The sequence below is a fragment of the Primulina eburnea genome, chromosome 10 (genome assembly GCF_022965805.1).
Source record: "Primulina eburnea isolate SZY01 chromosome 10, ASM2296580v1, whole genome shotgun sequence".
Classification (NCBI taxonomy): Eukaryota; Viridiplantae; Streptophyta; class Magnoliopsida; order Lamiales; family Gesneriaceae; genus Primulina; species Primulina eburnea.
The window spans coordinates 38,662,997-38,677,925 of NC_133110.1; the positions used below are offsets into that span (position 1 = coordinate 38,662,997).

Below are 14,929 nucleotides of genomic sequence, written 5' to 3' on the forward strand. Positions count from 1 at the left end.
TGAAAAAAATGTTTTGGCAAAGCTTCGCAGTCTGTCCATCAAATTTTCAATAAGCTTCGCAGTGCCTGACTGATAGTCATTCAGTTGATACCCAGTTGACATCGTGAATCAGTTTTCTTCTGATACTTTGAATATGCAACATGTAAATTTACAATGTTTTTATTAAGATATATGTAATTGTTGATAACTTTTTTATGCTCAAACAAACATTATTATGAATTGTTTTTTTTAGCAAAACGATTTTAGAATATTTTTAGCAGAAAACATTTGTAAATAACACTTGAATTTCATTTCTTTTGATGAGGAAATTTAAGATTTCGAAAAAAATTTTGAGGACAATTTAAATGGTACATTTCAGCACCTAAAACTTGTTAGTTGGATGTTTTTAATCTATGTGATACAAGTTATGCTGGGGGGAACACTGGAATACATGTTCAAAATCGATCGTCAAATATAGATTTTCACAATATACTTTTTATATATGATGAATTAAAGATTTATTTTAGTAAGTACTTTTGGCTTATTTTTTTCTTTTTCGTAAAAAAATTATTTAAAGATGCATTTAAGATTATCACGAACATCAACAAATCACTGTAAAACGTTTCCATAAAGCACATGGATGCACTATTGATCTGAATTTCACAAAATATAAATCAAATTATACAAATACTAGTAGCTACAAAGACCAAAATGTGACGGAAAGATACCCAAAGAATGGGATGGGTTTAGGGTGGGTTCAGTCGCTGTCTCCCTTGTAAACAAAGCACCTGGAATTAATTAAAATTAAACCCATTAAAAACTGTGAGATAAGATCGTTCCCAGTTTAGATGAAAGATAATTAAAAACAAGGAAGAAAAAAGTATAATTTCCTTACATTGTGATATAAAATTATTCATTCAGTCCATTTTAAGACTGTCACTGTCCTGCCCGAAATTCATACACAGAATAATCTTCCCAGCACTGTCATCTTTCCTTAAAATGTTCATAGCTTTTTGATATTCAGTCACTGGAAAACGGTACTCAATTGCGGGAACAACTTTTTGTTGAAGAACGGCAGGCCACAAATGAGTTCTAATTTCAGTAATCACAGAAGCTTTATAACCCAAATCTTTAGATCGTAGATCGAAAACTGCAAATAGTAATAACTACAATAATAATAAACTGTACACTAAAAAATAAAAAATAATAATTGGGGATGAGGGTTTTAAGCCAACTACAAGAGCACTATTACAATGAAGCTGATGATTTTTACCTTTAATTTCAACCTGCTTTCGTTGTAGTATAGAGAGATCTATGTTACTAGATTCCATTCCATGCAAATCCACAATGACAATCTTAACCTTACCCATGATACGACAGCACTCAATATTACTCTGAAGATTGGAAGCTCCGTAATCAAGAACCAAATCAACACCTGAAAAGATGAATTTCAACCAAGTGAAAAAAAAATGCCTCCACAATTTGTTACACTTGACATGCTATTTGATAAGAAAATGTTAACATAATTACCAGCGTACACGGTATAGAAGCAATAGAAGGACTTAATTAAGTTATTAATTTGTCAAACAAAGAGGCCAATCAGAAATGCTTCTATACAAACTCCATTTGGATCTCACACGATAGGACTTAATTAAGTTACGAATATTTTAAGATAAAGGTGATAGCAAGGACAACAGAAATCATTCATTCTTTACCAACAAAGTGATAAAGAGGACAATAGTCATTACCCTTTCTTTTACCGACAAAATGATATCAACAATATGGAACATCTATTTTCATTCAAAAAACCATTAGATTTACTGATTGTCTAAACAGATAAAGTTTCTGAAGCAGAATTGGTGTGTCAAAAGAAATCATAAAAACACAACTTAATTGAGAGAAAAAATATGAAACTGAAATATTATTAATGTTTGAATGAATTTTCTTTACAAGTAATAGACATACATAGAAAATTCTAATTCAAGTAAAATCATTTGGAAACTTATGAAACTTGTGCTACACCAATCTCCTTCCCTTGAAAAAAAACTTGTCCTTGAGTTTTGAAGGTGCAAAGAAAATTTGTCTGGTGGAAAGTACTCAAAGATATCTCAGACATTGAAAGTATTGGGGATGTTCATACCAGCTGTATTGGAGAAAGAAATATTTTGAGAATGCAAAGATTATTATTTTATTAAGCAACAAATTGTTTACTTATATAACACAACCAAGAAACTACATAAAATCTACTGCTAGTTGAAGATAACTAGATTCCTAAAAAATATAATAAAGATATAATCATCATCCTAAAATAATAATAGATAAAATTAAAAATAAGCTTCTTGAGTCATCCCAATCAACACTCTGAAGCTGCATACTGCATTTTCTTTTCCAATGTTGAAGCCATCAATATATGAAAAAGCTTGTCTTTGATCGTGCACGGTATATTGATGATGTCTGGATGTTTGTGTCGATTGGCCACAAATAACTGTGCCCTTAACATATCTACGAATTATTTTTGCTGTGTGGTGATGAATTCCCCTAGCACAATGTCTATACCTTTTCATCTCCATAATTATCTTTTTCTTCTCAACAATACCATTTTGTCGATGAGTGTTTGGTCCTGTCTTTGGTCCTCCTACATCTGCGTGGGTCAATTGTAGCTTCTATGTAGGCCTCCAGGCCTTGTTTTGTTGAAAAGGAAGCCTTGTTTGTTTCCCATATTGATAGGCAACATATTTGTATCCTCCTCCTCTGATTTAGCCAAACTTTTAACAAAATTATTTTTATTCACTGACGATATAGCAGAATGCTCCCTATTCATTAAATCCAAGACAACTTTTGCCTTGCATTTTCACTTTAAGTAACCTCTTATGTCTTTTGCATTTTTTATCACAATTTTTATCTTCAAAAAGCACCTTGTAGCCTTTTTCTGACAACTGAGTAACACTCGAAAGGTTTTGATTAATTTCAGGAACATATAAAACATCATAAATTACTTTCACACATCAGTGCCCTTCCATTGCTATAGTTCACTTGCGTTTTACTTCAATGTATTGTTTGTTTCCAATCCTAAATTTAGAAACAACAGTCTTGTTAAGCTCTTTGAAGAGCTCTCAATTACGAGTCATGCGATTTGTCCAAATACTGTCTATAAGAAAACTTTCTGTGGAGTTATTCATGGCAAAGCGTGATGCCACAAACAACTCCTCCTCATGAGGTTGATCTTCAATAAATGTTGCTTCTTGTTGAATTTTTCATATCCTCCACTCGCCCTAAATGACCAGACTTCTGACATCTTGCATATGGACTCCACCAACACTTATTTTGTGGATGATTGTTTTTTTGCAGTAGGTACAAGGAGGAAAGACTCGAGTGTTGCTATATTTTTTCTTGTTCTTGTCATCAAGATTGTTGTTTGATTTGGCTCGAAAAGCACCCTCGGTAGATGCTTCTTGCCTCACAAGTCTCCTTCACTTTTGTGTCGGTAGAACATTCAACAATTCTGCCAAGGTGTAATACCTGACATATCTTTTGAGTTTCCAAAATGGAAATTTTGGCTTCAAACTTTTTAGGAATTTGACCAAGATCTTTTGAAAAATTCTAGAATCAGAAAATCCGTATGAGTAGTCTGATTTTGTTGACAATACTGAGAAGTGCAGTATCCCATAGCTTCAGTTTTTCTCCACACAAGGCTCTATCATATTGCCAAGTGTACATTAGTCACTTCAGTAATCCCATCCATCTGTGGATGACTTGTACCACTACATTTCATTGAAGTGTCGAACAATTTCCACAATGTCCGCTAAAAAATAAATTATACTTTACATCCCACTATCAGCTATAAGGTTGCAAGGTGATGGATGTTTTTTCATCTTCAAGTCATTAATACTTCGAGAGCACATTCTTCCTACTGCCACTATCAGTGATCATACTTTATTTTTAAATACCTCGAGTACGGAATATTTTATGTCGTTGAGAGTCCTTTTCCATTTTCTTGGTTTGCAAAAAACGTTGAACAATACATTCTACTTCTTCAAATCACCACCTTCATTAATATCTTCTTGACCATCTCCCATATAATTAATTGATCGCCTATTTGGGCAATTATTTGAGAGGTGACCAGTTTGGTTGCATCAAAAACATTTTCCAAGATTAAGGTGTTCGCAAGGGCCATTATTAGCAAGTGGTTTCTGATTTCTTAGGTTGTATTGCGGATAAGTTTCGCCTCAAATAGGAACCAAGGGAGAAGGGGCGTTTATAATGGTTTTTGTTGCTTCCTGCAACTGTTGGCTCCCTGGGAGTAGGTAGAATCTCTTGAGTTGGTCATCAAAACGCTATTTTGAGATCTCCCAGTAGATCTGTCATTTTGATTTTAATTTTCATTACCAGATTAATAGCAGCGGTCACAATCCAAATTCCTTGGAAAGCCAACTAATCTTGAATAGTCAAGCTTTAATCCACCAATACAACAAGCAATTAATCTATCTTCTATCTCAGACAAATTAACCTGGCATTCTATCAATAAAATTCCTCTGCGTTAACATGGGTTCCCTAGTCGATAATTTTGATATTGTTGGTAGAGGAAATAGTCATAATCCGGGGAAAGGAAACGTTGTTGAAGCAACCTCTTCATCTTTGTCCATGTGCATAGGGGTGGGCATCGGTCGGGTTTTGGTGGGGTCTGGTTTTCGGGTAGTAATTTAAATTACCCGAACCGAAATCTTAGCTACCCGATTTCGTACCCGAAAATTTCTTGATGCTTCTGGAGCCCTATGGAGAACACGGTAAGTCGCTGGAAAAGCCAGCTGGAATTTTCTATAGTCACAGATCTCAAGGCAGCGGCCATGAAACTGTTGAGGTACAATTGGCCGCACTTTTATTCGAGGAGATCTTCAGTACTTCACAGGCCACTAAGTCGACTTCAATGTTGGAGAAGAGCTCAAGTGCTTCACAAACCCTAGCTCTACACCACAATGAAATAACGAAGAACCATGTTGAGTGAAATATCTATGATACTTATAATGCATAATTTAATTAATATGTGGGTGCCCGAATCCGAACAGGCATAAATTTATCACCCGACACCAATCCCCTAATTAAAAAGTCGGGTTTGTGTTTTTACCCTAACAAGACATGTTGAAAAATTAACTGACCCAATCGTTTGACAAATTAACCCCCCGATTGGGTTGGGTACTCGATATCCGAACCATGCAAACACATTTTCCAATAGTTTTCGATTATATTGTAATTGTTGCCACCAAGCCAAGCCGATGATCCCCCTTTCAACTTGTCGGCTACTAGTTTCGATAGTCTCTCTTCAGGAATATCCAAATTGTAGGAAAGAAAATTTCATACAACGAATCAAGACAAATAGAGAAAATCCTCGATATGTCATCATACGTCGAAGCAATGCAAATCCTTCATCTTAAATTCCTCATTACTTTTTACACTGATTGTAAACCCGATAATTGTGTTGGACTCGTCTATGAAAAGAACAAATATTTTCACCTTGTGCATCAAAAGCTCCCACATCCCTTCGTGAACCTAAAAATAGGATACCATCATGCCTCCGAAAGTTTCACTGCACAGTCCGTGTCAGAAGTGGTATATTTTTTGCAAAATCGTGATCGGCTTGCTGTTCTGCGGGATTCATAGCTATGTAGCCCCTATCGATGGCGCTGATGATCGCCCATGGCTGCCCCGCCCTGTCGTGGATCCTAGGTTAATTTGAGCCAGATTTGTGGAGTTAGGGTGGGTTTGGATCTATGAAATTGTTGCTCCTAAGGTTTTTAAATTCCAGATTTGCGTGCCAGGGATGTTGCTGGACGCCGATCACCGCGCGTCCATTGTCCCTAGAGTCGTTATTTTCCGGCATGCCAATAGTTAGGTCTGCTACTCTGGCCCTACGTCCATCTCAGTTCTGTAGTCAACACAGATGATCACAGCCATCATCTGTGTTAGCTTGCAAAGCGTGTCATCAACTGCATTGAGCAGTTGTTGAGTCTTTCCCACTAGAATCATTCTCAACCATTAAATTTAAATAAAAATCCAGATCTCTTATGCCAATTTTGGTGTGGCAGAAGGGATGTTTCAGAAGAAACAATAAAAACTCTACTTAATTGAGAGAAGATATGAAACTGAAATACTATTAATGTTTAAAAAAATAAAGTACTAGATCTATATGTAGAGTAGCAATTCAACTAAAATTTGGAAATAATTAAAATATAGAAAGTTATAATACCAAAATTAAAACGACACTAATTTGGAAACTTGGGAATCAAATTAAATGGAAACTTGTAAACTTGTGCCATGTTTTATGGCCTACCACATCATGGTGCTTAATAAATTCTGATGGGGGATAAAGAATAAAAAATATCATGCAAATTGCAAAGCATCAAATCTTTCAATAAAGGATAGATGCAACCTTACCTATACGTCTAGCTTTTTCGATAACGGTCCTTGCAAAGTTTGTCAATGTGTGATCAACACAAAAATCAGCACCGTAATGATGACAAATTGCAAACCTGTCGCTACTTCCTTAGGATATCATCAACAAGAATGAGCATATACAATAATATAGACAATTAAGACATTATAAATTGTCGCGGAAAGGAGAATGGGCTTAAGATTACAATGCAGTAAACAATCTCACCTGTGGAGGCAATAACTTTGAAGCCCATGTACTTTGCATATTGTATAGCCAATGTGCCAATCCCGTTGGAGCCTTCACGAATCTAAATATTATTGGACTCTAAATTAGTTATGACTTTGATAATTTGTAACAAAAAAAAAGAAAATATAGAGAAAAAAACTCTAATATTCTAAACAAATACAAACTGCGAAACAACTTGAAGTTATCTCTTAAGAAAGCACATTACTCGATGACAAAAAAAAAATTATAAAACTATTGTTGTCATTCACTTCGAAATTTAGGTATAAACAAGTGCAAAACAGAAACATGGAATCAAAATCACTTTTTCACTTTTTAAAATAAACTCGTTTAGATCATCATTCGGTAACTTGTAGTCTCGGTTCTCACCAAAATAGTTTTGTTAGGCGTCTTGGTTTCATTCAGTTTTAATAACGCTAATAGTGAGAGGCATGATGCATAAGGTAGGCCTGCAGCATCATCTAAATCAATATCCTCGGGTAATGGAAGAAGAAAATTTGCTGGTACAGCCACGTGTTCAGCATACCCACCTCCCTCAAGAATGGCACAAACCTGAAATTCAAAATTGTATTTAATTCATTGCAAATTGTCAATGCTTAAGTTCAATATATATATATATATATATATATATATATATAACACATGTATATATTATATTTTAAATAAAAAACTTCCTCCAACAGTCAGCATAAGGGTAAAAAGGAAGGCAGGAGAAAACAAATAATTTATCATGCTATAATGCATTTCTTCGGGGAGATGGCTATCTATTACCCTTTCTCCAACTTTCCAACAACTGACATTTCTTCCAACTGCTTCAATTATTCCAGAGCATTCAAGGCCTGGGCAGACACCATCAACACTTGTAGCCACATCAATTATGTCATCTCTATTGACACCAACGGCCCACACCTTGATCAACACTTCGTGGTCCTTAATTTCAGGCATTTTAACTTCTCGCTGCTCCAAAATACTTGAAAACCAGCATTTTTTAACGACCATCGCCTTCATTTTCGAGCTAAGAGGTTGATTTCTAGCAAAGTGAAAACAAAATCAATGACACGGAAATAGTATCTTGAGGCCACACATATTAGATTATAAAAGGTAAGTCGAAGAGATGGACTGTGGAGGAAGGAATGTGCGAGAAGAGAAAAGAAGTGGCAGCATGGCAGTGAAAGTCCTCAGAATGGAAATTGGATGTAAACCTTTTATTCTCCAAAAAATAAAAAAAATATGGGAAACCTCTGTTGTCAGTGTATAATATTCAAGTACCTAAGCAGGATTTCAGAAACAAAAAGAATATGGGGCTGATATAGGATATAAACATAAAAACTTTTCAGGTCAACTTCATGAAGATCCGATCCACCTAAACAAGCTAAAGGAGTGCAACGTTGAAATTGTTATATTAGATTTGGGGAACAAAAAGAGACAGGATTAAGAAACAACATCCAGGATATAGAAAAGTAGACTTTTTATTCTTTGCACACGATCCAAAATGATAACAAAGGAAGAATCTAGTGTTTAACTTATCCACCATGTTCAGCATTTGGTAAGATGTAGCGACCACCATTGTATATCATGTTCAAGTTTATCAAAGATAAAACAGTAGTTCCCAACACTTATATTTAAATGTGATGGTCATTTCACCAGGTTGTCCACCTCATTTGCGAATTCCCTAGCAGTGTTTCCCTAAATGAAAAAAGAAAATTCAATCTGTAGACCCTCATGACACAACCAATTGATTGATTCAGTATCAAAATATACGATTATTAATATCCATATATACAATATTATTAACGAACAAATGGAAGATAGTGATCAATTAATCAAGGTAATACATAATGCATTCTCCACATAATGTTACACGATTTATCACATGAAAAGTTAAATTTGATCAAGTACACTGCAAATTCTTTCACAATATGAATCAGGTAATGGGACACATAATTGAACAGATCAATACTAAGTGGAACAAATGAATACAATGAAGAGCACCAAGGTTCAGTATGTAGGCTCTCTATTAGTGAATCAGATTTCTCTTCTGAAGATCTAAGTACATAATAAATCTGGCGGTTTGATCATTGATGGTTTCATATGTTCCCAGGAAGTGGAAAAAGATATGAAGGTGCTTTTGCAATTATAAATTGAAATGCAGCACGACATTTTGAATCCCATTATATTAATATATTTGAATCTATGTCGTTCGTAGATGGAAAGCTATTGAGAGAAAGCGAGCCTAGCCATTTGATGATGCTAACTACCGATAGTCAACAACTTCAACTCATTTGCTGCTCAAGAAATTTGTGGATTGAAGATTTTAGGCTTAATTTCTCGAAGTACATTTGATAAACTTTTGAAAGGAGAAATTCCGGTACGTTAGCTTAACTTGAATCCAAGAATAAAATCAAGTGTCAACCTACTAAAACTCACTTATTCCTGCTTTGGAGAGTTTGTTTACGAATGTTGAGCACAGATTTTGGGTAATACGATTCCATAGCAACATGAAAAAGGTGGATTCAAAATTTTGGCTGTTAAAATGCTTGAAGTCAAACAATTCTTGTCACTGTAAGCAGCTGTAGACTGTTTTTTTCATATATGCATCAAAATCTTTTATTGCATCTTCCCTGCTCCAATATGATTTGTGGGAAGCGCCACTAAATTTATTCACTTCACTATGTGTTCCATCTCAACTATCGTAAATATCAAGTTTACGTCCAACAAACACAACATATGTTTTCTCCTAGATTAGAAAATAAATTTTAATCATCGTTATTTCAATGAACCAAAGTATACAATACGCTAAAGACCAAGAACAAAATTGAAATCAAACAACTCACCATTTCAACACGAACGACAGAAACAAGCACAACCAAATCTGAATAATAAGTCAATTATCCATTGCTATAATTTCAAATATAAACACAAAATTACAATACTACAACAAATTAACAGTAAGTCAAACAAATTTCATAATATTTTTCAAATTTAATTTAAATCCTTTCAAAAAATAATGCATTTGAATAAATCATGCATCGCTAAAAATCAATTTAACTTAAATAACTAATTTCAATAAATGTATAGGTTGTACGTGTACTGAATTTGGGCTCTACAAAACATATGTTTGAGTGACTTATATGTTATTAATGACCATGAACACATGTATGAGAGTGTCTTCATTATTGTATGTCAGCAATACAAACGGTCTTACTATGTAGTACTAATGCCTTGATTTTTGGTACACAATAACTTATTTGTGGTATCAATAATACACATTGCGCGGTACCATAAACACATTTATGAGTTGGTGGTCTTCGTTCTTTTAATAGTCTTACTATGTAGTACTTATGTCTTAATTTGTGGTACACAGTAGCTTAATTGTGGTATCAATAATACTCATTGCGATGTACAGTCATGGACACATGTACGAGTCATTGGTCTTCGTTCCATTATTCCGCAGTACTAATGTGGAAAAATGTGGTATAATTAAGATTATGTAAGGTCCAAAATGCGATAACGTAATCCAACTGCATGCGAATCTAGGATAGTAGAAAATGTTTAATTAATTGTTTTAAATACATGTTTAAGACATGATTATATATTTATATTGAATGATTTACTAGATTGCATGAAATAGGACTTTTAGTATCATCCGATGCTCGAACGAGAAACAAAGACTAGAGACTGTTTAAGGAAAATGTTTTTTTTAAATAATTATTTTTAATTATTTAATATATAATGTAATTAATATTAAATTTTTGAAAATAGGGTGTTTTAGGATATTTTTACATGTCGAGTCATATTTTAAACCGATAATCGATTTTTGGCAAAATTAAGGACTTTTTGAGGGATCAGATAATATTTTTGAAAACTTATCAAAACAAAATATTTTACGTGCGTGTTATGGGACCTATTGCGCCTGTTTTAATAGGATTGTGGGCCTCAGTTGCTACTCCTTTACATAGTAGAATTTAGGGCCTTTTTCTCTCATTATTTTCACTCAAAAACCCTAGCTCACTCCCCCACTCCCTCACGACAGCACACACACATAGCATAAATTTGGCCGGTTTTTCAAGGAGATTTCATAAGAAACGTCGTCCCGTCCCTCCGGTGTTCATCTGCCGCATCGTTTGTGTAGTTTTCAAGCGTTTAGATACAAAGGCACACCTTATACCTTTGTTTTCTCATCGTTCATACCATATTACGTATTTTTGATTGATCGTGTGATATGAATTTGGCTAGACATGACTTGCTAAATCTTGCGATTCGAAGCGTCAGAGCTCGGTTCTTTTTCAAGCTCATTAAGCATGCAATAGAGCTCAAATTCTAGCTTGATTCGAGCTCGTTAAATATATAATCGAGCTCAAGCATACACTAGAATGTATCTCTATAAATTAATGTTAAACTAAGACAGAAAAGTGTAATTTTATTCAAAAACAACCAAATCAACAAACCTAAACTTAGCACATCATTAAACATCCCAAAATACTACATCCAACATCCAAATACCAAATATAAATAACACCACCATAAAATATATTACCAAGTATCTCACAACACAACAACAATGAAATCATAAAACGCATCATCAAATATTCGTCAGACCTTAAACACCAACTTTACCAGCCTCACTCAACCCCAAAAACTGACACATACTTGCTGCGTGGAATCTGAAAATTGAGGCAGCTCGTGTTTTTTTTCAAAAAAGTTTTCAATCAATTCAATATAATTCGACACTACCCAACCATTTTATAACGCATCGAAATCGAAGGCTGAAATTTCAATTCCAAATCTGCTTGTTCAGCGCGAATACGCGACGGTTTCTCCCAAAATCCCGGCAACCTGGGCGGCGGGGATGGTGGAGATCGGTGTTATGATGTAGGGTGTTGAGTGACCAAGGCTTTGGATGGTTGGATTAGGACCAAATGACGATTTAGATCAACGAATTCGAACGAAAGGCTAACACACGCGACCCGTTGATTTCACGGAAATATTCTGATGATAGTGACGGCTTTATGACGAGGCTTTGGTGCTGGAAGGCTTGTCGGTGAGTAGGGAGTGTGGTGGTGGGTCGGACGAACAAGGGCACGGCGGAAATTGGGGGGCGCGAAGCGTTTTCTAGAGAAGGATGCACGGTTGCGGCAGGTTGAAGCTAAAAGTGCGAGGTTTTGTTATATATGTGTTTTTTTCCCTAAAAGCTGGTAATATGAAATTTTTAGAAAATAGGGTGTTTTAGGATATTTTTACATGTCGAGTCATATTTTAAACCGATAATCGATTTTTGGAAAAATTAAGGACTTTTTGAGGAATCGGGTAATATTTTTGAAAGCTTATCAAATCAAAATATTTTACGTGCATGTTATGGGACCTATTGGGCCTTTTTTAATAGGATTGTGGGCCTAAGTTGCTACTCCTTTACATAGTAGAATTTAGGGCCTTTTCTCTCATTATTTTCACTCAAAAACCCTAGCTCCCTCCCCCACTCCCTCACCACAGCACACACACATAGCATAAATTTGGCCGGTTTTTCAAGGAGATTTCATAAGAAACGTCTTCCCCCCCACTCCCTCACCACAGCACACACACATAGCATAAATTTGGCCGGTTTTTCAAGGAGATTTCATAAGAAACGTCTTCCCGTCCCTCCGGTGTTCATCTGTCGCATCGTTTGTGTAGTTTTCAAGCATTTAGATACAAAGGCACACCTTATACCTTTGTTTTCTCATCGTTCATACCATATTAGGTATTTTTGATTGATCTTGTGATATGAATTTGGCTAGAAATGACTTGCTAAATCTTGCGATTCAAAGCGTCAAAGCTCGGTTCCTTTTCAAGCTCATTAAGCATGCAATAGAGCTCAAATTCTAGCTTGATTCGAGCTCGTTAAAGATATAATCGAGCCCAAGCATACACTAGAATGTATCTCTATAAATTAATGTTAAACTAAGACAGAAAAGTATAATTTTATTCAAAAATAACCAAATCAACAAACCTAAACTTAGCACATCATTAAACATCCCAAAATATGACATCCAACATCCAAATACCAAATATAAATAACACAACCATAAAATATATTACCAAGTATCTCACAACACAACAACAATGAAATCATAAAACGCATCATCAAATATTCGTCAGACCTTAAACACCAACTTTACCAGCCTCAATCAACCCCAAAAACTGACATATACTTGCTGCGTGGAATCTGGAAATTGAGGCCATGGTTCGCCGGAACGGCCGTTATGCGGTCGGAACGGCCGAAACGGAACGGGAACGGCGGTCGCCGTTCCAAAGTTCCGGGGAAAAACGGTAACGGCATTAGCGACGGTTTTGTTTGTAACCGTCGCTAATAGCAACGGTTTAAACCGTCGCCGATTCAACATCAGCGACGAGTTTTCATATAACCGTCGCAAATTTGTGCTGTTTTTATTAATTTCTGAAATTTTTAATTTTTTTTATAAATTCGTGACCGTTCCGCAACCGTTCCGCAAAATAACATTGGAACTGGAACGGTGGTTGCCGTTCCAAGCACCGCAACCGTTCCGGCGAACCATGATTGAGGCAGCTCGTGTTTTTTTTATAAATGTTTCAATCAATTCAATATAATTCGACACTACCCAACCATTTTATAACGCCCCTATGACACTTTTAAGAATTTATTATAAACATCGAAACAAAGTAAAATCGAGGTTCGAGCTTTATACCTCTTTGAGTCGATCCAGCAATGTTTATGGACAAAATCGAGATGCAACGGATTGAAGAGGAATCGAAATCGAAGGCTGAAATTTCAATTCCAAATCTGCTTGTTCAGCGCGAAGAATTCGCGACGGTTTCTCCCAAAATCCCGGCAACCTGGGCGGCGGGGATGGTGGAGATCGGAGTTAGGATGTAGGGTGTTGAGTGACCAAGGCTTTGGATGGTTGGATTAGACCAAATGACGATTTAGATCAACGAATTAGAACGAAAGGCTAACACACGCGACCCGTTGATTTCACGGCAAATAGCGACGGCTTTATGACGAGGCTTTGGTGCTGGAAGGCTTGTCGGTGAGTAGGGAGTGCGGTGGTGGGTCGGACGAACAAGGGCACGGCGGAATTTGGGGGCGCCGCGAAGCGTTTTCTAGAGAAGGATGCACGGTTGCGGCGGGTTGAAGCTAAAAGTGCGAGGTTTAGTTATATATGTGTTTTTTTTTCTCTAAAAGCTGGTAATATGAAATTTTTAGACCAGAAAATCAATTATTAATTACAATCATCGAGCAACAACCCACGTAATAATCATTGGTAAACCTACTCATATATGTCTTTTATAATTTATTTAATTGATATTTAAATAAAAATCAAAATATAATTATATCAAATAGTGAGAGACTACACTATAGTTCTGATATATGAATTTTAAAAATAAATAGAAAAAAAAAACTCAAAATAGAAAATGAACCATCAGCTTGATGTTTATAGAAAATAAGACTCTATCCACCCATTTAGAAAAAATCAGTTTGGGAAATAAAGAGATTCCCAAAAAAATTAGAAAAGATTTTAAAAAAAAATATTTCAGTTTGAGAAAACGATTTTAAAACTACTTAAACAAATATAAAACAATCCTTTAAAATGAATTAAAACAGTCGTAGACATTCAAGTAATTTAAGCAACACATTAACTGGAAATAATAGTTCAGTTATGTTCAAAATAACTAGATAACTATGATGTTTATTTAATCAACTGAGCATTGTATCATATATTCGATCATACCAACGTTTGTAAGAGAAATTACTACTACATTTAGCAAATTTTAAACAACATCAAATATCAGTTAGTTTATACAAAATAGAACTAAATATAACAACTACCGGTTGCCTTAGTGCTTGAATGTTGCAATGATTCCGAGTTTCTTTGCTAGAAGAATAGCTAACTGCTTCGAGCTTGGTCTCTGTGTTGGCAAACTGGTCTTGCTGATGCAGACTGGACTCAACTGATGCTGAACCACATTGATCATTTAGTCTGATCTGATATTGCAATGAAGCGACGGCATACTAATGATTCAACTCTACTTTAATCAGCAATTTCAACTGGCAGTTGGACTTCGTCTGGTGTTCAGTTGAAATGGTCTGCTTGCAACTGAAATCTAGTCCTCTGATCAGTTTTTACAGAACTACCGACAGGTAGGACTCAGAACCCTGCTGCCTGAATAAAACCCCAGAGCTCAGAGTCTAGAGAAGTGGCTACGATGTTAGTTTCATAACATCGTAGCCACTTTTCAATGAGCGTTAGATAAACATTTTCAATC

General features: G+C 35.5%; 1 protein-coding gene across 5 annotated transcripts; it reads right to left on the minus strand.

Annotated features, from left to right (window-relative positions):
* Positions 1–561: 561 nt before the first annotated feature.
* On the minus strand, positions 562–13,804 carry LOC140803523 (uncharacterized). 5 transcript variants are annotated; one of them, XM_073159430.1, is made up of 9 exons: positions 13,351–13,804; positions 8,306–8,335; positions 7,421–7,679; positions 7,019–7,201; positions 6,632–6,713; positions 6,409–6,516; positions 1,253–1,414; positions 875–1,129; positions 562–767 (listed from the first exon to the last, which is right to left on the minus strand). In XM_073159430.1, exons 2-8 carry the CDS (start codon positions 8,308–8,310, stop codon positions 897–899), a joined length of 1,032 nt encoding a protein of 343 aa, XP_073015531.1. In that variant the 5' UTR covers positions 8,311–8,335; positions 13,351–13,804; the 3' UTR covers positions 562–767; positions 875–896. The 5 variants fall into 5 exon arrangements, with proteins under 5 accessions (XP_073015531.1, XP_073015534.1, XP_073015532.1 ...); XM_073159433.1 differs by lacking the exons at positions 8,306–8,335; positions 13,351–13,804 and adding an exon at positions 8,173–8,290 and having other exon boundaries at positions 7,019–7,098; positions 7,180–7,201; XM_073159431.1 differs by lacking the exon at positions 8,306–8,335 and having other exon boundaries at positions 13,351–13,803.
* Between the last annotated feature and the right edge of the window lie 1,125 nt (positions 13,805–14,929).

What these genes read in the sequence shown, in the direction of transcription:
- LOC140803523 (XM_073159429.1), bottom strand. Translation starts at nt 8,216, where the DNA reads ATGGTGGTCGCTACATCTTACCAAATGCTGAACATGGTGGATAA. An exon ending in GTTGGAAAGTTGGAGAAAGG is followed by an intron (nt 7,202 to 7,420) that starts GTAATAGATAGC and finishes TTTGAATTTCAG; the next exon opens with GTTTGTGCCATTCTTGAGGG. An exon ending in AAAGCAGGTTGAAATTAAAG is followed by an intron (nt 1,130 to 1,252) that starts GTAAAAATCATC and finishes TACTATTTGCAG; the next exon opens with TTTTCGATCTACGATCTAAA.